At 38.2% G+C, this 24503-nt stretch overlaps 1 protein-coding gene across 3 annotated transcripts in view; it reads left to right on the forward strand.

Moving 5' to 3' along the window:
- FSTL4 (follistatin like 4) overlaps nucleotides 1–24503 on the forward strand; it is a 785658-nt gene that overhangs the window by 659064 nt on the left and 102091 nt on the right. For all 3 annotated transcript variants that reach the window (XM_072629961.1, XM_072629963.1, XM_072629962.1), the window contains one exon: nucleotides 80–246. In XM_072629961.1, the coding sequence (XP_072486062.1) occupies nucleotides 80–246 (167 nt within the window). The remainder of the gene's footprint in view (nucleotides 1–79; nucleotides 247–24503) is intronic.

The following is a 24503-nucleotide window of genomic DNA, read 5'->3' on the forward strand; positions in this document are numbered from 1 at the left end:
TTCTTAAATCCAAATTCACTGCTTATAAAAGAGTTGACCCCGACCTTGACCATGACTTCCTTTTCTGTTTGTCCTGCAGAAGTAGTTCATCTGAGTCTTCCTGAGGAGCAGAGGATCATTGTTACTACAGTAACTGTCGGGCTTAGCACAGTATTAACTTGTGGCATCCAAGGGGCCCTCAGGCCACCCATCATATGGGAGCGCAATGGAATCACCCTAAACTTCTTGGATTTGGAAGATATCAATGTAAGTCTTCAGTTTCTTTTTTTAAAAAATTAATAAAATTTTCTGCCTCTGAAATCTTTTTTCAGTGTTCTGTGCCTCCTGGCAAATATATTGGATAGAGTTGGCATTGGCTAATTATATACTTTCCAGACAGAAGCAGAGACTTCATGTGTTCAGGATAAATGGGACTAGAGGCTGGACTTGGATGCTAGATTGCAGAGAGCCCTGAATGATGAACTACTAAGACATTTGAATTGGGTGTGGTAAAAGAGCAGAAGGAATCATTGGTTTCTGAGCAAGAGAGTAACATTGTGTAGCCTAAAAAGAATTGATGTAATTTTTTTTTTTACCAGCCTTGTGCTTTACTGTAATAAGAAATTCCTAGTGAAGAAATTTACTCTACCAAAGCAAAGCAGCACCTTTTCTGCTATTTATTGTCTTGGAGAGCTGCCTGGTATATTGATAGGTTAAATGTCTTGCTCAGGGTCACAAAAGCAATATGTGTTAGATTCAGGATCTGATTTCAAGGACTCCCAGACCACCTCTACATCCAATATGTCATGCTCCCTCTCTAATTCAGCAGTAGACTGAATTAATAGTTGTCTAATGACCTAAACTGGCAGGTAAGTGACACAGTGTATAGTGTCAGGCATGGAGTAAGAAAGATTCATCTTCCTTGAGTTCCAATCTGGCCTCAAACAGTTACTAGTAAGTCATTTAACCCTGTTTGCCTCAGTTTCCTCAGCTGTCAAATGAGCTGGAGAAGGAAATGACAAATAACTTCAGTATATTTGCCAAGAAAACCCCAAATGGAGTAATGAAGAGTCAGACATGACTGAAAATGACAGAACAAATGACCCAAACAAAGGAAACAATGATCTATATAGTTGATACCACATCTGAAAGATCATGTTCAATACCAGCAAGCTGTCATGCTTTAGAGAGAAAATTTATATGAGACAGAATGGTATAATGGGTAGAAAGTTGGCATTGGTGTACCACCCCACCAAGACACACACTGAAGTCCCCACCTTTGATAATTAATGCCTCTGTGTTACTGGACAAATCATCTCAATGCAGTGCTCTGGATTGCTCTCCAAGACTAGAATTTGCAGAAAAGATTCTGACCGGTTCCAATCAAGGAGGTTCTTCCTGAGATCTCCATCCACCAGTGAATCGTAGGTCCATCAGGGTATCCACTTACTGGGCATGTTGTGGCAGGGAGTCCTGCATACATGCTCTTAGATACTCTTTGAAGTCCCAATCATCAGAACTCTGGTTCAGTGATGAATGTTGTATCACAGGACCATGGATTTTAATGGAAAAGACCTTAAAAGTCAACTAGCCTAACACTGTCCCTTAACAGATGAAGAAACTGAAACCAACAGAGGGAATATGAGACTGCCTTTGAATTCAGGACCTCTTGAATCCAGGGCCGGTGTGCTCTATCCACTGCACAATCTAGCTGCCCCAAATCCATTGCTTTTAAAAGGAGTGACAGTTAATGGTTTATGCTCATTTTGTTGTTGTTGTTTTGATTTCTTAAATGAAGACTGAGAGTCAGTATGGAGTAGTGGATAAAGCCATTAGTCCTAGAGTCAGAAAGTACTGAATTCAAGTACTCCTTTGTTTCCTCACCAGGAGTTCCCAGGAATACACAGATATGCATGAATTCTGTGAGTTTAACTCATGTTCAACACTAGAATTATTCTTGCATGAATGCTGTTTCAATCAGGAGGTCCCCCTACTGCTATTGCTTCTCAAGTCATGTAGAACTATAATTATTGTTACGATTATCACTGCAACAAGAACAGAAAAAGAGCTCTAACTTATATAGAGCTTTAAATTTTACACAGCTTTCCTCAATATGGCTTTGTGAGATACACAGTGAGAGTGTCTCTCTGCCTGTTTTTCTGATAAGGAAACTGAGGTTCAGTGAAGTCAAGTGACTTGCCCAGTTTCAAATATGAATAATGGATCTAAGAAACAAAGTCTGACTCTAAAACCAGCACTATTTGAGCCCAAGATTGGAAGTCTAGAATAGTGGAGTTGTGCTCCCTCTATATTTGACCATATTTCGAAGGAAGATTCTCTTTCTAGGAATACCTCAGAACCAGGTAGTAATTTCTCAATAGGATACCTATATTTTATACAGTCTCTGATATCTTCTTCCTATCTTGTCTGTGGAAGTAATATTCAAAACAAGAGATATGAAAGATTCACTCAGTAACTATAATGAATTTTCATTATTCATAACCAGCATTGACCACAAATGTACGCAGTACTGCACGTCCTTACTCTGAAGGTATCTTTGAAGATGTTACTCATTGTAGCACATAGTTTCACTTGCTATTCCATGTAAGGCTTCTGTGGAGGAAAAGCTTGAACTGGACACATGAAAGTGTGGACACCAGGGGTTTTCTGAGTTGAGATCTAAATGTCTCCTTCAACTGAGAGGGAAAAATAAATTATGAGCAAAGTGAAGGAACAAATCAATAATTGAAATCACAAGTGGAGAGCAATAAGAGAAGGTGGGAACAGAAGTCCAGAATCATCATAGGCCATCATTCCATGTGTATGGAATCTGTATAAGCAGAGTACAGGGCAGCCCTGCTGATGTGAATTCATTACAAAGGGATCATGTAAGACAACCAACCAGCTCATGATTCAGTCAGTATGTGTTAAGTGCCGGTTAAACTTCATTGGCCCACATTGGCTTGGATTAGATGGACAGCTACCATTGGGAAGCCAGTGGAATAATATATGGTGCCAGCACTCAGTTTACATAGCAATGTTGGGGAAATTACAAGGACACCCTGAGACCATTTGTTGTTTTTGTTGTTGCTGTTAATTATTATTGGTAGATGGCACAGGATGGCAAAGGATGGCACAAGCAGTGGTGCATAATGGTTAGAGACTAGCTGGCCTTGAATTCAAGAATATCTATTTCAAGTTCAAACTTGGTCATGCAATGGTGAAAAAGCCATGGGCAATTCAACACTCTAGATCTTAAGTTTCTAAGAACCTCTCTACCTGCATTGATCAAGAGTATTTACTCATCCTAAAGTTCTCTGTCAGCCAAAACATAGACTTAGTCTCCAACTTCATGGTTTGGACAGATAGTAAGTGCTATAAAAGTTCTGAGAGGTGAGCTAAGCTCATCCTCAAGGGGTTCATGGAGAAACTGTGACCTCAATTTGGTCCTCATGATTGGGTTGGATTTAGATAGGTCAAGAAGAGGAGCATCATTGAGAGGAGTGATAAGAAGAATGCAGAATCCCAACTCCATTTTAGGGTTAGCAATGACAGAGACTTGATTGGAATAGATGTTTTGTGTTGGTAGAATCAGACAGAATGAGAGACGTAGAGCCAGCTGAAATTGAAGAAGGCCCTTAAAATGCTTTACTGAAGAGTTTGTACTTTGAACAGAGTCAGTCAAAGTTCTTAAGTAGGGTTGTGAGTGAGTTGGAGTATAAGAAAATGCCTCTCACTTTACGAAGGAACAGATAGGGCAAGCTTGACTCCGTCTAAGGAATAGTCCAATACCACTGACAAAAAGTATTCAAAGTACTGAGGACCCTGTGCTAGGAATTAGGTAGGAAATCGGGGAAGAGAAGCTTGGGATTGACCTGTGTTATCCAACTGAAATAAACTCAGAAGACTATGGTTACCACTCATGTAGTACCAAGGAGAACAAGATCATAGACTTAAAGCTTGGATTGACCTTAAAAGTAGTCTAGACCAGCCTTCTCAATTTGTCGATGAACTATCTTAGTCCCAGAGACTTCAAATGTCTTGCCAATAGTCACATACCTAGTAAGTAGCAGATTCTAGACTTGATCCCATGTCTCATTCAAAATCTAGGACTTTTCCCCTCTGCCACAGAGACTTGTCAATATCTCTGCTTTATTGTCGGTTCTATCTTGGCTTCAGATAAGCACATTCATCTAAGAAAGGACAAAACTGGAGATCAAAGAAGATCCTCTACATTCGCATTTGAAGCTGAAAACTGGGTGGTGGGAGGTAGGGATGAGATTTATGACAAAAACCAAGATAGAAAAATGAAGATGGTGGCTTTACTTATCCACCTCCTTTCTTATCATTTTTATGAGATGTCTTGATTGGCAACAAAATATTAATCACTTTACACTGCTCCTTTAATGAGAAGCTTTCATGAACAACACAATAGTAATTTGTCTTGTCTGATATGTTAAGAATCCCATTAATGAATTCAGTTACACAGCCATTATTACAGCACGCCATTTTAATGACACATATAATTAAACTTTTCTGATTTTCGAACATCAAAGACACTGCAAGCACCAGAACAGTATTTGATCAGAAAGTAAAGCAACACACACACACACACACACACACACACACACACACACACACGCACACAGAGCCTGGAGCCAAATTGAAAGGCTCTGCATGAACTTTCATAGGAGGAAGACATTACTGTCAAAAAGCATTTATCGTTCCTCTCTTTGAGCTAAGTGCCATGCCAAGAGCCTGGCCAAGAAATCTGAGCCAGAATGTCAAGGAGTCACTCATTGAAGATTTCATTAGAGACTCAACAAAATTATATAGATTACATGAAAAGTATAAAATATCTTGCATGTGCCAATGTTGGGAGAGACTTCAGAGCTACAGGCAATCCAGGTGGGATGTGGCTATTTAACTACATCCTCAGAGCATCTTTCTTATTATGTCTTTTCCTGTTGGTAATTTGGTAGAAAATTCTCAGCTCCTCAGTGAATCCCATGCTCAGGCCTTGGCTCACTTTCTCTACTGTACTCCGTGAGTTCTTGGCATTATTTATAATACTAATGACAGTTATAGTAATTAGCACTTATACATCTCTCTTGCAAATATTATCCTTACAACAACCCTAGGAGGCAAAAGCTTTAATTATTTCCATTTTACAGATGAGGAAACTGAGTCAGGGACTGGTTAGGTTACTTGCCCAAGGTCACACAGCTAGTATGTTGAGGCAGAATTTGAATCTGGGTCTTCCTGTCTTGTGGGCCAAAACTGTAACTGCTGTGCCACCTGGCTGCCTCTCTCACATATCACACCAAATAGCTGTTTTTCATAAAATTAGCTAATGGTAGATCTACAAAAGACAATAGTGATCTTGGAATCTAGCCTGTTCATTATGTGAATGGGGAAACTGAAGCTCAGTTAAGGTGATGGTAGTAATATAGCTAGTGTTTGAATGGGACATTAAAGTTGGCAAGACACTTACATATTATATAATAACTTCTAAGTATTCTTATTACTAGCATATTTTACAGTTTAGGAAACTGATAATTAGAATAGATAAGTGGCTTGTTTGAGGTCACACAGCTAGTAAGTATCCAAAATTAGATATAAGCCTAGAATTTCCTGACTCCAAGTCTAACACATAGCTCTGCTACACAAGTTAGAGCAAAGCCGGGATGAGCCAAGAGTCAGAACCCAAACCCTACCATCATTCTTCTCTATTTTACTTCATTGCTAGGGAATTGATAGCCTTGTAGGCCAAGCATAAATCCCCAAGGAAACCAATCATTATCACAGCTTCTAGTTGCAGACTCCCTGACCTTGACAAAGGATGATCATAAACTTAGCGGTGAAAGGGATCTTATACCAATGAAACAAACTGAAGTCCAGAGTGGTTTAATGATTTTTGATTTGCACAAGAAGCTATTCAGTTGAAGAACCTTGGCCTTCACTTACTCACATAGACCCACCTAATCCAACCATGCCTTGCTGAACTGCTGGAACTACATTTGTTTGAATCTGAATCAGATATTTTGGCCCAACATATCATGTTTCAAGAGAGGTGCAAATGAGAGGTAGCTATTTCCCCAGCAGGTACAGACAGCCTAGAATTCTGAGAACACATTTGAGAGAAACAGCATGTAGCCTGGGGAATGATTGTAGGTCAGTATGTGTTTAGAAACTGGTTTTAGGACAGTGTGAAGAGTGAGAGTATGACTCAGTAAGGAAATGCCAGGGTAACCCTGGCTATGCATAAGTCAATCAACAAGCATTTATGAAGTACCCACCACATGGTAGGCATTGTGCTGGGTGTAGATGTACAAATACAATAAATGAAAGCATCCCAACTTGTAAGGAGTTTATACTGTAATAGACTCAATAGCTAAGATTTATATAACTATCTAATAAGACAAATATAATAATAACAAAGAATAAGTACAAATAAATACAGGGTTGTTGAGAGAAGGGCAGCTAGGTGGTACACCAGATAGAATTTGAACCTGGAGTTAGGAAGACTCATCTTCCCTGATTTTAAATCTAGCCTCAAACACTTATTAGCTATTTGACCCTGGACAAGTCACCTAACCCTGTTTGCCTCAGTTTCCTTGTCTGTAAAATGAGCTGGAGTAAGAAATGACAAACTACTCCAGTATCTCTGCCAGACATCCCCAAATGGGGTCCAAAGAACAGGACACAACTGAAAACAAATAAACAACAACAAAGATTGAGAAGAGATACTCTGTGATTTGGGTGCATCAGAAAACATTTCACATAGAAAGTGGTGTTTGAGTCAGCTCTTGAAACAAGAAGAGGGACTGCTTTAGGAGGAGGAGAAGATGTACACTCCATACATGAGGGGTAGCTAGAATAAAGAAAAAAATAGAAGATAGGGTTTTGTGTATTGCAACAGGGAGAAAGACAGTTTAGCTGAATCTCTGAGTATGAACAAGGGAGTAATTAATGTTCATCATGACTAGAGCTGGAAAGACAAGTTGGGGCTAGGTTGTAAAGTGGTTAAATAGAGGAATGCATAAGTTTAATTTTTTAAATTTTCAATTTACTAGTATTTTCTCTTTCCTATCCTCTCCTGCCAATGTGGAGGACTGGGGTGGGGAGGAGATAAAGACTAAGAAAGCCCTTATAACCAATACACGCAATCAAGCCAAGCAAATTTCCACATTCTGTATAATTAGTCCATCACCTCTCTGTCAGAGGGTGTGTGGCATTCTTCATCTCCAGTCCTCTGTAATCATGGTTGTTCATTGAATTAATTAGTCACATCATAAATTAGAGAATCAAGGAAGAAATTACCCTTCATGTCTATGAATAGGGCTTAGAGGTACAGAAAAATCACTGGGGAAAAAGGGACAATTTTGTTTAAACAATATTCAAAAATTTTTGTGCAAATAAAATCAAAGCAACTAAGCATATAAGATAAAAAATTAATTTGGAATAAAATCTTTGTAGCATATTTTACTTTATTTTTAAGATACATAAGAACTAAGTAAAATTTATAAGAATATGAGCCATTTTTGTGATTGATAAATGGTCAAAGACATTGAACAAGCAGTTCTCAAGAGAAGATATCCAAACTATCAGTAGCCATATGGGAAAATAATTCCTCTAAATTACTGATAATTAGAGAAATGTCAATTTCAATCAACTCTGAGGTTCTACCTCACAACAACCAGATTTTAAAAATTGATTAAAATGGAAATATGACAGATGTTGGAAGGGCTACAGTAGAACACACACATTGATAATGCTTTTGGTGGAGCTATGAATTGCTCCATCCATTCTGAAAAGCAATTTGGACCTTTGCCCCAAAAGTTGCTAAACTGCTTATTCACTTTGACCAAAATATATCACTCTACCTCCCTCGAGTCCATATTAAAGTAAGATATTATCTTTATGTGAAGAAATACTTGTTGCAGTTCCTTTTCTGCTGGCAATTGCCTGAACAAATTGTGGGATATGGTTGTAATATAATACTCTTATTTTAAACCAAACATAAAAGGATCAGCTTCAGAAAAACCTAGGAAGACTTGTATTAACAGATAAAGACCAAAATGAGCAGATCCAGGAGCGCAATTTATAGTTTAACAATAATATAGAAACCACCAATTCTTAAAAGAGTTTATATTTTGCTGTCGAGTTAATGGGAAGCCACTGACATTTGTTGAGTGTTTGTGGGGAGAATTGGCAAAGTGAGGACAAGGGCAGATCTATGCGTAAGAAAAATCACAAAGATCAGAGAGGTCTTGAGCACCTCTGTGGGATACAATATGTGAGCACATAATGCTGTGATGAAAAACTTCTAAGATCAGGTTCCATCTTATCAATCATGTAACTTTATCCCTGGGCAAGTCACTCAACTCTGTTTGCCTCAGTTTCCTCATCTGTAAAATGAACTGGAGAAGGTAATGGCAAACAACTCTAGTATCTTTGCCAAGAAAATTCAACATGGGATCTTGAAGAGTCAGACGTAACTGAAACCCAACAGTAGCAGCCTTGTGCTCCTTCTAGGTCTGTTTTGGAAGCATTTTGCTCAGGAAGCCCCCTAGGGCAAGGGATTTGCATTCCAGTAGCATGATCCTTGCATGGTGACTCAGTGTTCATTATGCATCATTACCTAGGAGGGATTTTCCTGCTTATCAATGTTGGATGAAATAAAAACACTGCAGCTACCCTGTGCTGTAATTTATGAAAGAATTCAAACCTCTTCCAAAAGTCAGTTCCTGACATATAGAAGATACCCCCAGGAATTAGTTGGGGTGGAGGTAAAGGGGAGATGAATATTTTACTTGTAGTTTATACTTCATCTCTTTTTAATGAAAAATCAATAGTATCCACACAAAAGCTACTCCCAGGAGCTACCAAGGGACTGCTTGTGATTTGTTTATCCCTTGCCTGGGGGTGCACCTATGTATTTGCTGAAGCCAGATAAATGTGAGAGCAGAAGTAATATTGTCTAGCACACTCCCAAGCCTTGTCTTAATTTCTCATGTCAAACTCAGGAGGCTATGACTCTGCCCCTGGCAGGACCCCCAGTTTTGCTTAGGATCAATTGTCATGGAAGCTGGTTCTAAGATCTGTAAGGATTCAGGGACATTCATTCAAGTGTTTGTATTTAATGGAACCCATAAAACTCATGGGTTAGTTGGATGAGAGAGAACAAAAATGAACACATAGTTCTCTTGGTTCCAGTTACAAGAACTAGCACTAATGAGTGCAAGTTACAGAAAGGAAGACAGGCTTGATGTAAGGCAAAACTTCCTAGCAATTGTAGTTGTTATTGCTGTTCAGTGATTTCAGTCATGTCTGACCCTTCATGACCCCATTCAGGATTTTCTTGGCAAAGCTACAGGAGAGGTTTGCTATTTCCTTCTCCAGCTCATTTCATAGATGAGGAAACTGAGGCGAACAGGATTAGCTGACTTGCCCAGGGTCACACAGCTGTGAAGTGTCTGAGGCTGGATTTGAACTCATGTCTTCCTGACTCTAAGACCAGTACTCTGTCTACTGTGCCACCTAGCTGCTCCTTTCTAACAATTAACAACACGTCAAAAAGAAATGAACTGCCTCTGGAGATTCTCATATTCTCCACCACCACCACCACCACCACCAGTATTCACACACAGTTTGGATGACTACTTGTAAGTAGGACTGACAAGGAGAGTCTAGGTCAGGGCCTAGTCGGACAAGATGATTTCTGAGGCCCTTTCCTTCATAGATTCTATGAAGCTATGATTAGGAGTCTCCAATTCTACCAGAAGCAAGGTTTGCCCATAGGAGTAGACACAAAGATTGCCCATAGAAAGAGCATACTCTTCTAGTGCTTTAAGATAACTATCTCACTGGTTTAGGGCCCCAGTGCTCCACTTCTCACCTCTTTACATTGATATTGGCTATCCTCAGTTACTGGAATGCAGTGCCTCCTCTTCTCTGCCTTTTAGAATCACATGTTTCCTTCCAAACTCATCTCAAGGTTCACTTGGTACATGAAGTCCTTCCTAATCACTCCTTCAGGCCATGGAAGTATCTTCCTCCCCCAATCCCCCCAAATTACCTTGTACTTATTTTTGTTTATCCTTATTCATGTATATGTTGACTCCTTCAAGAGAATGTAAGGTCTATATTGGCAAGGACCATTTTCATTTCTGTCTTTTTTATCTACAGTACTTGAATATGTAAGTAGATATTCAAAGCATGCTTGTTGACATTTTGAAGCACAAAGTGAGCCTTTCTTTGAAAAGGTTAGTAGATATAATCTCGATGATTCACTGTAATGAGTGTGGGAAGGATTTCAAGCTAATGAAAGTTCTGAGCTGGAGTAGGTCCTAAAATAGATGAAATTTATTGCTATAAAGACTATGTAATAGTCAATATCTTCCAGTGGAATCTTAATCTTCATTAAATGTGATTATTTTCTCCTTTAACCCACCTGTGCCTTCCCAGTCCTCTGTAATTCTTGTTTATGTCTTCCCATAAACACATCTCAGGTGACTGACCCCAAATGTAGAGGACATTTCCGAAGTTTTGGTGTCCTCTTGAGGATATCAGTGGAGGATGAGCTATACAAGGTTGAGAAGTTTTAAACATGAGCCCAGTAACTAACTCACTGACTGTATTTTATATCTGTCATCTAAGGAAACCAGCCCAGCTGTGTTCATCTGTGAGGTTCCTCATCCAGTTGCCAACAGAGTAATGAACTTTTTCAATCACTGCAATTCTCAAAGCCCATCTACCAATATGTAAAAATTTGCTTGATAAACACTTGATGTCAACTAATTGGTGAACAAAGTTAGGGATTCTTGATGTATTGACATAAATACATTTTTTGTTCTTAAATATTAATAGGCATGTTTGATTAAGCTTCATTAATGTCTATACTGGGGAAATTGAGTTCATTACAACAAACAAAGGTTTCTTTTCTTAAGGTTATTGTATTCATTTTAAGGAGTTATTTTTTCCATTTAGGTTTTGCACTTCCTTTTCCATTTGTCCAATTTTACCAATTATGTTTTATGCTTCCTTTTCCATTTGTACAATTTTCCTTTTTAAGGAGCTGTTCTCTTCATTGAATTCTTTGTTGATAACTTGAAATCATTGGTCAGTTTTTCTTCTACTTCTCTAATTTAGCTTTTAAAATCCTTCTTGAGCTCTTCCAAGAATGCTCTTTGGGCTTGAGACCAGTTCATAATCCCTTCTGAAGTTTCACATGTACAGTCTAAATGCTGACCTCTTCAGTATTTGTATTTTGGTGCTTGTCACCTCGTAAGATTCTATGGTCTTTTCTAGTTTGCTTTCTGCTCATGACGATTATCTTTTTCCTAGCTTTTAAAGTGTATGTCTACTTCTGGGGCACAGTGGACTCTGTCCCACAGTTCTTGTGCTTTGAACTTGAGGCTTTGTGTATTGTGACCTCTGGTTCTTTCAGCCAGAAGATAAAATACTGCACCTTACCTGGCACTGAGCTGGCTGATGTGCCAAAGCAAGTGTCAAAGTAAAGGCTAGGTGAAGTCCTTCTGGGTTTCCCAGGAGTTACCCTGGAGCTCACTGTGTGGGGTATGGGGGAGGGGTAGTCTGGCCCCAAGAGGTCTCCTCTCTGAGCTAGAGCACAGGCAGACTCAGTTTTTGCTCTAGGGTCTTCCCAATTCCCATGGCTGTACTAAGGCACAACTGGGGTCCTGGTGTTGGCCCTTATGGGCTCCACTCCTCTGGGGCTCTGGATCTCTTCCTGGTTTTGCTGAGGTGGGGCTGTCTGGGACAGCTCTGGTCCTGCACTGGTCCCCTTCAGCCACAGCAAGAGGGACCCCCTTCTGCGATTTTCCTAGCCTCACAGGTTAAAAGACTGTTTACCCCTTTGGCTGATCCCACTGTTTCAGGATTTTTCCTGAGTAAATATTCTCTGGGTCTTTCAAGGTCAAAAAGGGGAGAGTAATAGCATTTACAGATCACTCCACCATCTTGGCTCCTGGAAGTTCAAGTAGATGACTTACAGACATTTAATCTGTGAGCTGATAGTCTCAGGAGCGTCTGCTGCTGTCATCTGGGGTTCTGTGCTTCTCTCTGACTCAGTTCCTCTGGACTCCCCACCGAGACTGATATGCATGAGAATTTGAAGTGCTGCTACCGCTTCAGACCTCCCAGGGCTTCCTGCTAAGCTTTGCTATGGCAGGGTCTGTGCAGGTACAGCCTGTGTGCTGTGTGCTCCTCCAGCCCTATGCAACAGAGCCTTCCCTTAGACCTTCCAGGCAGTCCTGGGCTGGAAATCTGCCACACTCTGTCTCCTGTTGGATTCTGGTGTTCTAAATTTTGTTCAGAGTCTCTTTTTAGAGGTATCTGAAGGAGTTTGTCTAAGAGCTTAGGTGAGTACTTGTTCTCACTCCACCATCTTGGCTCCACTCCAGGTTATTGTATTCATAAAGAGATATGGATTGATTATAATTTCTCTTCCTCCCACCCACTCCAAAAGAGGAGGGCTCCTAGAGCAAATGAGTAGGTGACTAAATTAATGAATGAACAAAAATCATTTTACTAAGTACCTACTATCTGCCAGGCACTGAGTATACAAATACAAAATTAAGACTATTCTTATCCTCTAGAAATTTCATTTTAATCAGGGAAAGCAACACAGAGAAGAGTGCAGTAATGAGGGAAGGGTGTTTTGATCTTGGGAGTCACAGGGGATCATGAACAGAACCCTAAGGAACAAGTTGATAAAACACTTTCCAAAATAAATTCTGGCATTGATTTCATTGCAGTTCCTGGGGGGGGAAAGAAATAGCATAAATGATTGAGGGAGAATTATGTGTTAGGGAACAGGTTATTGAGTAGAAAGATGGCTGACGTAGATAGCTGAATGGGATGTGAAGCATAGACTGGCACCATCTAGGCATAGTGAGCTATATGAATGTGTGTACTGACACAAAATCAGTTCATTTCAACTTGAGCACAGGAGTTCCAAATCTGTATAAACAGAGTCCCCTATGGCATTGTCTCTTTAGGTTCAGTGACTTAGAAGATACAGTCTCAGGTAGATGGCAATCAGATGACCAGGCGAAATGTTCGAAAATCTGTGTATGGGAGGCTTTGACATCTGGGTTCAAACTATCAGTGTGACTTTCCTTGTGTGATTCACTCTGACATCTCAGTTTCCCCATGTATAAAAGAGGGATAGTAATAGCAGACTCACCTACCATGTAGAGTTAGAAGGATCAGTTGAGATAATTCGTAGTAAAAGTTTTCTTCATGGTCACAAAAGCTCTTAACCTCAGGGTAAGATTAGACTTTTCCTTTTCTCTTACTCATTCATATAAAATTAATTACCCAGCCTTTTTCATTCTGTCTCTACATCATCTCTTTAGTCTCTCCTTTTCTCTCAAGGCCACCAGTCTAATTTTTTGTCTCAGCTAGTGCCATAGTCTCTTAACTGTGCTCCCTGTTTCCGGAATCTCCCTTCTTCAGTCCCTCCCCCACATAGCTGTAAGAATAATCTTAATAAGGCACTGATCTGTCTGTCACTCACCTGCTCAAAAGCCTTCTGACTTTGAAAAGTAACTGAATAAACAAAATTAGAAGAGAATGCAATAAGGTTTGTGTCACAGCTATTTCTAGGAGAAGTATCCAAACAAGAAATAGAGATAATCACAAAATGTAAACTAAATTATGAAAGTGAAAAGACTTTATATAAACATGGTAAATAAGAATAGAGCATGTCAACTGGAACAGGATGTTTATGTGAAACATTAAAATCTATTTCCAAGAGATGCAGTTTATTTAAATAAATATATTAGATCAAGAGCCATTTTGTAATAGATAAGTTGTCAAAGGAGAAGAAACAGTTTTTAAAGAATCATAAACTATTAACAATACTATAAAATGTTGCTCTCAATCACTAATAATAGCATACATTCTATATAAATAAAATAAAAGTCAAAATTAATATGAGCTTTCACCTCATTTCCAATAAACAGGTAAAATTGAAAAAAGACAAAAATAGTATTGTGGGGCAGACTGTGGAAATATAAACACTAATATATTATTGGTGGAGAACTCAACTAGTCCAACCAGTTTGGAAAGCAGTTGGGAATTATGTTAGGAAAATGCCTAAAATGCTGATCTGCTTTGATCCAGGGATCCCTATATTAGGTTTACATGACAGGTTAGTCAAAGACAGACTGAAAGGTCGCATCATAACATCAATTTTTTTCTTAGTAATGAACTGAAAACAAAGTAGATTGCCACTGATTTGGGAATGATTGAAGAAACTGACACATGAAAATAATTGAATATTTTTATGCCATAAAAAATTATAAATATGAAAAATTCAGAGAATTGTAGAAAGACATATAAAATGATACCCAACTAAGCAGAACCAGAAAAAGATATAAAAGACATAAAAAGAATAAAAAACAACAATGATAAATTCTGAATGTACTTTAACTATGATGAACAAGTTTTTCTCCAGAAAGGAGATGAAAGAATGCATATCCCCATCTCTTCTTTCAGAGGTAGGAGACTATATGTTTGGAATACCACATATCTTGTCATATTTTGTTGATTTATGGGTTAAATTTTCTGATCTACTTTTTTCCCCTTTTTGTCTTTTTTCATTTGCTACAAGGAATGACTCAATTGATAAATGTAGAGGGGAGGGACATATTTGAAAATTAAGGCGAAATAAAAACAAGATTGAAAAAGTTTAATAAAAAATTAAAGAGAAATGAGGAAAGAAAGGCATTGGAAAAATACTAGTTAGATTCCAGAAGATGGAAAAAAATATAGTCTCCTTTGCCAAGGGCTTTAAGTATATATTCACTGAAAGATTCTCTCCAGAATTAAATGGGACAGCGATAAGATCCCATGTTGCCATAAGTATGACTGCCATAGAGTTTGAGAATATAAAGTTGATGAATAAGCCTTCTAACTCTTCAGTCTCACTGGAGTTAGTCATTTTTTTATTTACTCTGAATCTTTCAATTGGACATTTAATGTCTAATTAATGTAAGCACATGTACAGGGATAATAAACTACAGGCCAGGAAACCTACATTATCAGACTCTCCAGAGGGAGAAAAAATTCAATATAATGAAAACTGTGTTGGTAATTTTAAAAGCTACTGTAAATTCCAGGGTCTAGCTTGGTGCTTTGCTGCTGAGTAAGCTTTTTCTCAGGTCCTCATAATATTCTATTATGAAATACTCAACTCAATTTCAAAGACAGTATGGCATACCAGAAAGAGTGCTGAACCAGAAGTTCCAGTCTCACTTCAGACAATTCCTCACTGTGTAAAATAAAGTAAAATGATCACAGACTTTGGATTGGAAGACCACTTAATCCCACTTCCTCATATAAGATAAGGGAACTGAGACCCAGGGGCTAAAGTCCTAATAGTTGCAAATAGCATATGTGAATTTTGCACCAAATTTCTTTCACTTCAATTCTCCCCACCTTCAGAGGTCCTTTAACTTCTCTAATTCCAAATTCCTGTATTTTTAAAATAGGGGTGATTTCTGTAGGCCTTGCCTCAGAAGATTATTGTAAGACTCAAGAATATAAAATGCTTTGTAAACATTATTTATTATCTTTAGTCTTTATTTTCCAAGTTGCCATGATTTTGCCCATGATTGGCTGAGATCTCTACCTCCCTGTGAATGACGTGTGATGGCCTGGGTGACACACTTGTCATGAATGAGATTGCTAGACAATTCTGATTGATATTTCTTAGGGACAACAAGCTAAATTATCCAATTAGAACTTATGGTTCCCCTTTTACTATGAATGCTTATCCAACATGCACCAAAAAATGTGTAACATCCCAAGTGTTGGCTTCTTTTTTTCTGAACGTGGTCCAGACTCCTAATGCCAAACAGAATACAACCTAGCCACATAAAAAGGATGTAATGCATAGTGATGAACTAATTCTTATTGAACACTGATCATTTACAAATGTTGCATGATAACCTAAAATCTAAGGTCTATGTATATCCTCTTTCTGTGTATTCTTGGTAATATAATGTATTTTTCTCTTATTTTTATTGAAAATACCACAGTGACATAAAAAAACAAAATTCTCACTAGAGGCACAACAAACCCTTTTCCATTCTAACCTCTTTCCATTCCCTTGAAAGAGATCTAGTTCCATATTTCACCAAGTGTCTATATATGGTGCTTTATGAGTGTGGCCATGCAAGTACAGTGATAAAAGCAGAAAAACAAAATCCACCACAAGTAAGTATTTGTGGAAGCATTTTGAAGGATTTGTTAAAAGCATCAAATTCCTCTTGATGCTTAAACAGTATAAAACCAAGAGCAAATAGTTTTAATGAAGCATACGTTCTCACCCAACTTGTCTTAGAAGTGAGTTATTAAAGGATCTTAGAAGAAAGTGATTTAGGAGCTCATGACTCATTTAACTTTTATTGTCTTTCTATGACTCAGTCATGAATCCATTGTAAAAGGAAGAGAGGCATTTGATTAGTGTAGAGAAACCTTTTTCAAAATGATCACCCTATTGTCGGGTCTGCATTATAATAATCTCATTAAATGCTTGAATACATTTTGTTTTAAAATCTTAGAAAACACTATATTTGAAGGACTCCATAGCTATGAGTCTTCTCTCCCACAGACTAGTTTTAAAGCTTATATTCACATCTGAATAACTATATTTTGAAACTAGGCAGAATTTAAAGTACTATTTTCAAAATAAGGTTTGTAAACACAAGATGACATCATGGAAACTCAGTAAACATTTTTTAATCAAAATAAGATCCCAGAATTTACCCTGGTGACTAATTGATCATAATAATTATTAGCATTATCATTACTATTAATAATTGACATATAGCACTTCTTAAGAGTTTTAAACTACTTTACACATATCTTGTCTGAGTGTCATGAGAGCCTACTGTGCGCTATTATCCCTCTTTTACAGATGAGGGAACTATAGCTGATACCACTTAAATGTCTGAGGCAAGATTCAAATTCAGATCTTCCTTCAGATCTCCCTTCAACACTTTACTAAGCCGGCTCTTCTCCAGATCAGACCATCTTAGTGTTATCTACAGATAACTCCACTTTGCCCTTTTTTCTAGTCTAGTCCTCACATCTGAAATATTCTTTACCCCTTCAAACCATTTCCATTACCTCTGAGCTCTACATGACTCAAAATTCACCTTTTCTAGGAAGCCACCTTCATGCTCTGCTACCATATGGCTCCTTTGTATCTTCTAATCATTTAACCTTAATCCTGAGTTTGGACTAAAATATTTTCCACATGATCATTTATTGTTTTGAAATCATCCCCCCTGTGTTATTGTCTCAGCTAAGCTTTGAACTGTATGAAGTCAGGATGCAGGAATCTCTGTCTCTTTCACTGTATAGCAGAGCATATGTTTGGTGTCAGAGAGAGCATGCTGAAGTTCTCGGGTGGAGCAGAATACATAGGGTCTTATCTGTATTATGTGCATGGTAGGGAAAGGGAGAGAGATTCCCAAGATATTTCTGGCCCCCTTGGATTGCAGAAAACACATGGATCAAATTGGAAACTGGTTGTATCAGCAGTTTGATTTAAGGCTCCATTTAATTATGACATTTGAGGGAGTGAGAAAACAGTAAAACCCATTTATCATTTTTCAGAATGACTTGTACACAGTGGAGGGTGGAGAGAATGTCTTGAGAATACACAAGCAAACATACCAGGGAAGGTTGGGAAGAGGCTTCTGCGTTCTGTATTTTTGCACTTTATGAAAAGTGTAATGTGCTCCTGAGTGTTTATTGGCATTCAACTTCATTGTTTATGCTTCTCCAAAACACAAATATACCCCAGAATGGAAGGGATAATGAAGGTAGGAGAGATAATCAAGTGTGATGTGAGGGTGAAGGGAAAAACCCACTGGATTTGAAGTCAAAGATCTGGATTCCTGACTGTCATACCTTATGTAATCTTAAATTATCTAACATCTGGACCTCTCTTTTCTAATGTATAAAATAGAGACGTTTGTTTAGGTCACTTCAGAAGTCTCAATTCTAAAATCTTTAATCTGAAATCTATAACCAGTCTAAGGTCCATGCATATACTTCAGAACATCCATGAACTTTGATGGAAAATAAATTATATCTTCATTGACTTTTAAATGTAATCTACCATTTCGTTCAGTTATTTAAAAACATTATTCGAGGAAAGAGGTCTGTAGGTTTCACCAGACAGCCAAAAGGGACTTTGATACACAAAAGGTTAATAACTTGTTCTAGGACAGCAAGGTGGCTCAATGGACAGGTCAGAAAGACCTGAATTCAAATCTGGTCTTAGACCCTTATTATCTGAATAACCCTGCTCAAGTCACTTAACCCTCTTTGTCTCAGTTTCCTCATCTATACAAGGGACTGGAGAAGGAAATGGCAAACCACTTCAGTAATCTTGGCCATGAGAACGCCAAATGGAGTCATGAAGAGTTGGACACAATTATTAATAACTAAACAACAGCAGCAAGTACCATTGTTCTACCTCATGATCCCAAAGGACCCTTGATGGGCATTGTACCCTGACCACAGGGCACAGAGTATCTGAGCAAAGTTCAGTATGTGGTTTGCACAAATGATCTCTGCCACTCACCCACTCACCCTTGGAGTTTATACTTATCATTGAGGATGGAATAGCAGGAGAAAGTCTTAAATATCACCAGGTGCATTCTAAATCCACTGTGCTACACAAACATAAACTACTGTTTGGAGGCCTAAAATACATTTTCTTCTTTAAATGCAGAAAACTATGTCATTGGTTTAGTACACTGAAGTCCTATTTGATCCACTTTTCTTCTTATTTAATGTCTCTGTCAGGCAGACTTTTTGCAGCTGATGAGAATACATTAGTCTGTTTCTGAGAGACTTTGAATATTGCTTGTGTTCTCTTTGGAGTGAAAAAGTGATTGATTGTGGAATGGAAAAATGCGTAACCCTTAACATGCTTATTCCTAGTAGGCATGAGATGCTTGATTAAGGCAAAAAGTAGAATAGATTCTGAGGGTCACTTTTGCCTCCTATAGCTGCCAAGAACTACCTAGAACAGTAAACATCTGTGATTTTTCAGGTAGGAAGCTGCAGTCCCTCCTTCCTCAGATGTTAGCTAAGAGTTGTTGAATTGTCTTAGCTTTGAGTGGGCAGCTGAGTAGTAGTTTGCCCCAGTTTGAAGACAAGAGTGATTCATGAGCAGGGAAGCAAGAGTATTCCCCAGGTTAGGAGTTGGAGGCTTTGGCCATCCACATGTTCCCTTTTGTCCCTTCCCCTCATTTTATAACCTCTTCACACAACCCCCACTATCTCCTTCTTTCCTATAGTTTCTAATGAAGAGGTGCCTTCTCCTTTTATAAGCTTTGTATATGCCTTGTACATAGCCTCTATGTACACCCTTGTATGGATCAGTATTGTCTCCTCATCTGAAATGTAAGCTCCTTCAGGTCAGCTATTTTTTAGTTTTTATTTGCATCCCCTGTTCAAAAAAGAGTATGTACCACATAGTAAATGCTTGTGTATTGATTGATTGATCAACTAATGAGTCAGTTTATTGGCTGACTAAACATAGAAAATGAGGCCCAAAGAGGTCACATGAATTGTCCTAGATGACAAAGTGAGTTAATTCTCCTTCCCAGACTATGACCCACTTGTCCTGCCTTCTAGGCTTAGGAAGGTAAGATTTTCCTTCTCATACCACTGATCTTCATACACCTTCCTCCCAGGTTTCCTGATGAGAAACTATCACATTTCCCCAGGGGAGAATATGTTAGCACTCATCTAACCCATTCAAACCAATCACTTCGGAGACAGGAAACCCAACATGCCTAATTATGCTATGGACCATATTAGCTTTGATCTATAGGAAGATCTGTGAACCAAAGGCACATCCCTTGATTGTAATATTTTTTGAAGAGTCTGTATGGGTAAGAAACAGCATTTACATCTCTAGAATAGATACAGATATCCATAGAGGACTTTAATGGATAACTAAAGTCAACCAAGATATCAGGCTGTTAGTTAAACTATGAATCACCTTAAACTGCTCCCTTGCTAAAGGACCATTCTGGATAAGTCTAAAGCTATTTAATTTGTAACCAGCTCAGTGATTTAAAACCCTGTGAGGTCAGAATGTAATCTTTGGAAAATGTCCATTTTAGGCCCTCACTGAAGTTCTAAATCCATTTCTCAATGACTTAATCTGCCCTCTATTGCTAGGGGAAATGCAGACTATGAGGGTTTGATCTCTGGGGGGCAGAGCTTAAAGTCTCTTACAGGAGGCTGAGAAGGCAAGAGAGCTGTCAGAACCACTTGACAATCCATAGGGCATGGGTGAAATCAGAGGAGATGGCAAGGTGACTGAGAAAAGCTGCCACAGAAGTCCCCTTTCCTGAGGTGGGAATTAAAGTTGTGGGCTAGAATTTGGGAAGAGCAGCCAGCTCCCTCATACATAGTGGATATCAGTGTATGTGAACTCCTTCAACCTCACAAGTACAGGTGGTCTTGAAATGCGTATGAATAACAGCGGTACTTGGGTAAGGGCAAACAAACATTTTACATACTGTAGAAATTGTTCCATAGATTGATATTTTAAGTATATGTCCTCTGACTCAGTGACCCTTGCCAGAAAAGATAGTGGAACTACTTGACCTGAAGAATTTTTTGCTTGGATATGGGGTGAGGCGAGTAGGATCTTTGTTGGCAAATGGTACTCTTAAATATTCCAACCAACTGGACTTCACATATATATGTTTTCATCAACACCTAAAATGGTTTTTTTTCATTTTTATTTGTTAATTACAGTTGTAGGCTGTAATTGAGCATTGCTATAATGGGGTTTGTATCAATCATGTCTATCAGTATCTTATTGAATTTGATCCAGCTCTGGCCCTAATGAATGCAAGTTGACCCTATCTTCTCCTGTTGGAACAAGTCGTAGGGACACTGCCCTTTTCCCCCCAAGACTTTCCCCTTTCAATACTTTCAAAATCTTCTCTTCATTACCTATGCCATTTCTTCTTCTTCTCCTCTTGTTCATTCCTACATTTAAAAAATATTTATTAAGCATCTATTGTACACAGAATATTGTGTTAGGTGCTAGGGATTCATAACATCCCCATACTTTATTGGAAGTTCTTTCTTCACAAGTTGCTCTAGCCCCAAATATTCATTTCCTGGTGTCCCAACCTCCAGCAACGAGCCTCCCTATAATTAGCTAGACTCTTTCTGGTTGGGTCTGATTTTGAAAACTTTACACAGATTAAACTCTTTTGACCTTGCCTTTAGGGACACATGACCATGATGAATGGGTGACAAGAAACTGAAGACATGTTTGGTAGTGTTCCTTTGGATATAGAGCCTGCACAGATCACTCTAGTTATTCCCAAGTTTAACTAGCCCGCATCAAAATGGATGGCCCCTTGTCACATATGTTATTGTGAAAATTCTTGTTTATGTAAAATTTCTAGAAGATAGAAACTGAGGTTCTTCCTAGCCCCTCAACTTATATGATTTTTGCTATTAAATAATGTGTCAGTTCTTTATTTCACCAAGGCATCAAAGAAGTATTTTAGAGGTAACCTACATATAGGCTATATATGCTTATATAATAGCATACATTAGACATATCTATGGATGTTACATAGGATTTTAAACTTGGAAGGAATGTTACAGATAAGAGAGTCATCATCATAGATAGGATATTTATAGTACTTTAAGATTTGCAAAGTGCTTAACAAATATTATCTAATATCTGACAACAATCCTGAGAGATAAATCCTATTATTATCGCATTTTCCAGATAAAGAAACTGAGGCAGACAGTGATTAAATGATTGCTCCTAGTGTCTTCAGGCAGATTCAACTCGGGTCTTCCTGAGTCTATGTCCAACACTCTAACCACCACACTACTTAGAGGGGTAAGGTAAATTGTCTATGTTGACAAAAAGCCTGAGTAACTCTCATTGATTCTTAGTAGGAAGAGCTTGAAACAAAGAGTCAAGAGAATTGGGTTCTAGCTTGATCTCTGCCCTCTAACAAGCTATGTGATCTGGAACAAATCAACTCTCTGGTACTCAGCCTTCTCATCTATAAAATGAGAGAGTTGGAATAAATGACCTCTAAGTCTATCTTTCTTTGACTAGATTTAAAGTATTTGTGGTTTAGTGGAAAAAAGCCAAGATTTGAACTCAGAAGAAAACTCAACCTTATCTCTGCCACTTATGATGTAAACCTCCCTCAGCTTCAGTTTCCTCTATTCTAAACCAAAGGGGCTAGCCTAAGTTACATCGAAACTTCCGTCTGTCTTCAGATATATACTTCTCTTGTCTATGGTCAAATTTTTATGGATGGCATTGTTTTTCTTGTATTTATGGGTGTTCCTCTAGGTTTAGAAATGGACTCTAAACTGAAAGTCACATAGAACTTTCTAAAACAGTTTATACAAACAGGATATTTTGGCTTATTAGAAACTGAGCATCTGGGTAGTAATTAAGAAAGAGACAGCATTAATGCTGGCACAGTGCCTTCCCTACACATAATAGCTACTTAATAAATGTTTGCTGGATTGAATTGAAATCTATTTAGTTAGAACTGGCTTCATGGAAGAGGCAAGGTTTTAAGAGATCTGAACAACAGGGCAGAAAGATGTACATGGATCATTTCTATACCCAGTTTTAACTTCTAACATTATGCTATTAGCCTAAGCTAGGCCTGTAAGTCATTCTAAATGCCTTCTACTAGCTTAAATTTGATCATATGACCATGTGCCCATTTTTATATAGCATACCTGGCTGTATATTATTTCATATGACCTGCCTAACTGTGCTTCAACAGTACCCATTCTTTCCTTTACTTAAATATCTGTTATTACTTACATCGCATTTAATTACTTTGTTTATTAGGGTTATTGCTAAGAAAATAGCTTTTTGGGAAAGGTATAAGCCATATCTTTAAGCAAATTTTCTTCTTTCCACCAAATGAATGTGTCTAACTATGAAAATGGCCTAATCTGGCATCTGTTTATTTCTGAAAGGAACCTTGCTTTTCCTACATTTCTATGCATCAGAGAAAAAAAGCCATCCATAAAAAGACAATTACAGAGAAGCAATCAAGCATTGATGGAATTATTCAGACACATTTCAGAGAACATTCAGGAGAGAAAAGATTTTACGTTTCATTTTTATGTAGCTTCTTATGAATCAATTTTTAAAGTAATTTTCTCACATCCACTGAAGTAGATTTGATTTCTGTAGCTAGCTCTCACGTCTCAATAAATAATATGCATTTTGTTCTATAATTATAAAGTGCCTATTGTTTTAGCCCAAAGACATTTCACCTTATTATTTTATTTATGGCAAAGGGAGCTCGTCCCCAGGGCTGAAGTTACTGTAATTACTTAGTGCTTAAAGCAGTTCAGCAATGCAGTGAACAGCCCCCATGTGTCCTTGAGCAGCTAATTCGGGTCTAAGAGCAGGTTCCTAGTTACTGGTAGTGGTGCCCCCTGACTCCCCTCCCCTTCACTTCTAAAAACCACCTTTGGAACAAAGAATCTCTTCTCTTATCAAAATGTAGAAACTAAATAACAGGTTCAAAGGCATTTTAGAGTGTGCACCAAAAGTCATCAGTAGTGTCAGAAGTGAAACGTCTGAGATTTGCACTGTCTCTAAATTGCATTGTGCCTCCTAGAGAATCCATCCTTTGGTTTTAGAGCATAACCACTAAAAAAAGAAAGTCCTCAGATTTCCTTCATGCTGCATTAATAGCATCCCAGAGACAGAAAACAAAGCATTGGGGAGCAAGAGACCCCAAGAAATCTGGTGGGAAAAGTTATGATTTGGAATACTTACTGAAGTCCATTCCAGTCACCAGATATTTGAAAACATACTTGTTTTAATGACTCTAATGACATGGAAGACCCTGGCACATTTATAGGGAGGTTATCACTTCTCTTGACTCATTACCCCAACCTAGGGAAAGTATGGATAGTATGCCCCAAGATACTGAAGCCATATGACTTGAAAATCAATACTTACCACCAGCTTATACACACAGACTTCCAAGAATATTACCAAATAAAGTTCCATTGAAAGACAGAAAATAAAAATGGGGCCCAGAGACCTTTAAGTGAGCAACCAACCATTATCTCCAAAGGGAAATATAAATTTGCAGAATCACAATCTCTAGTATTGAACTTCTCCAACAGAACAACCCATGCTGCCCCTGGAAGTTATATCCTCACTATCACATCGAGAGACAGACAGAGAGAGACACTGGGGCTCAAAAGCGATAATTGTTATAAAGTACTTTACAAACCTGAAAGTTCTATGTAAATGCTAATTATCATTATTTTTTCCCCACAAATCATCAAGTATCTAGAACTAGATTTCAAACACTAAGCCTTCTACTACATTCCTTATAAACTCAAACAATGTTTATAAAACAATACAAGAGTGTCCTGGTAAATTTTTAATTTTCAACATTAACTGTGGATTTTTTTTA

Source organism: Notamacropus eugenii, chromosome 1 (genome assembly GCF_028372415.1).
Source record: "Notamacropus eugenii isolate mMacEug1 chromosome 1, mMacEug1.pri_v2, whole genome shotgun sequence".
Taxonomy (NCBI): Eukaryota; Metazoa; Chordata; class Mammalia; order Diprotodontia; family Macropodidae; genus Notamacropus; species Notamacropus eugenii.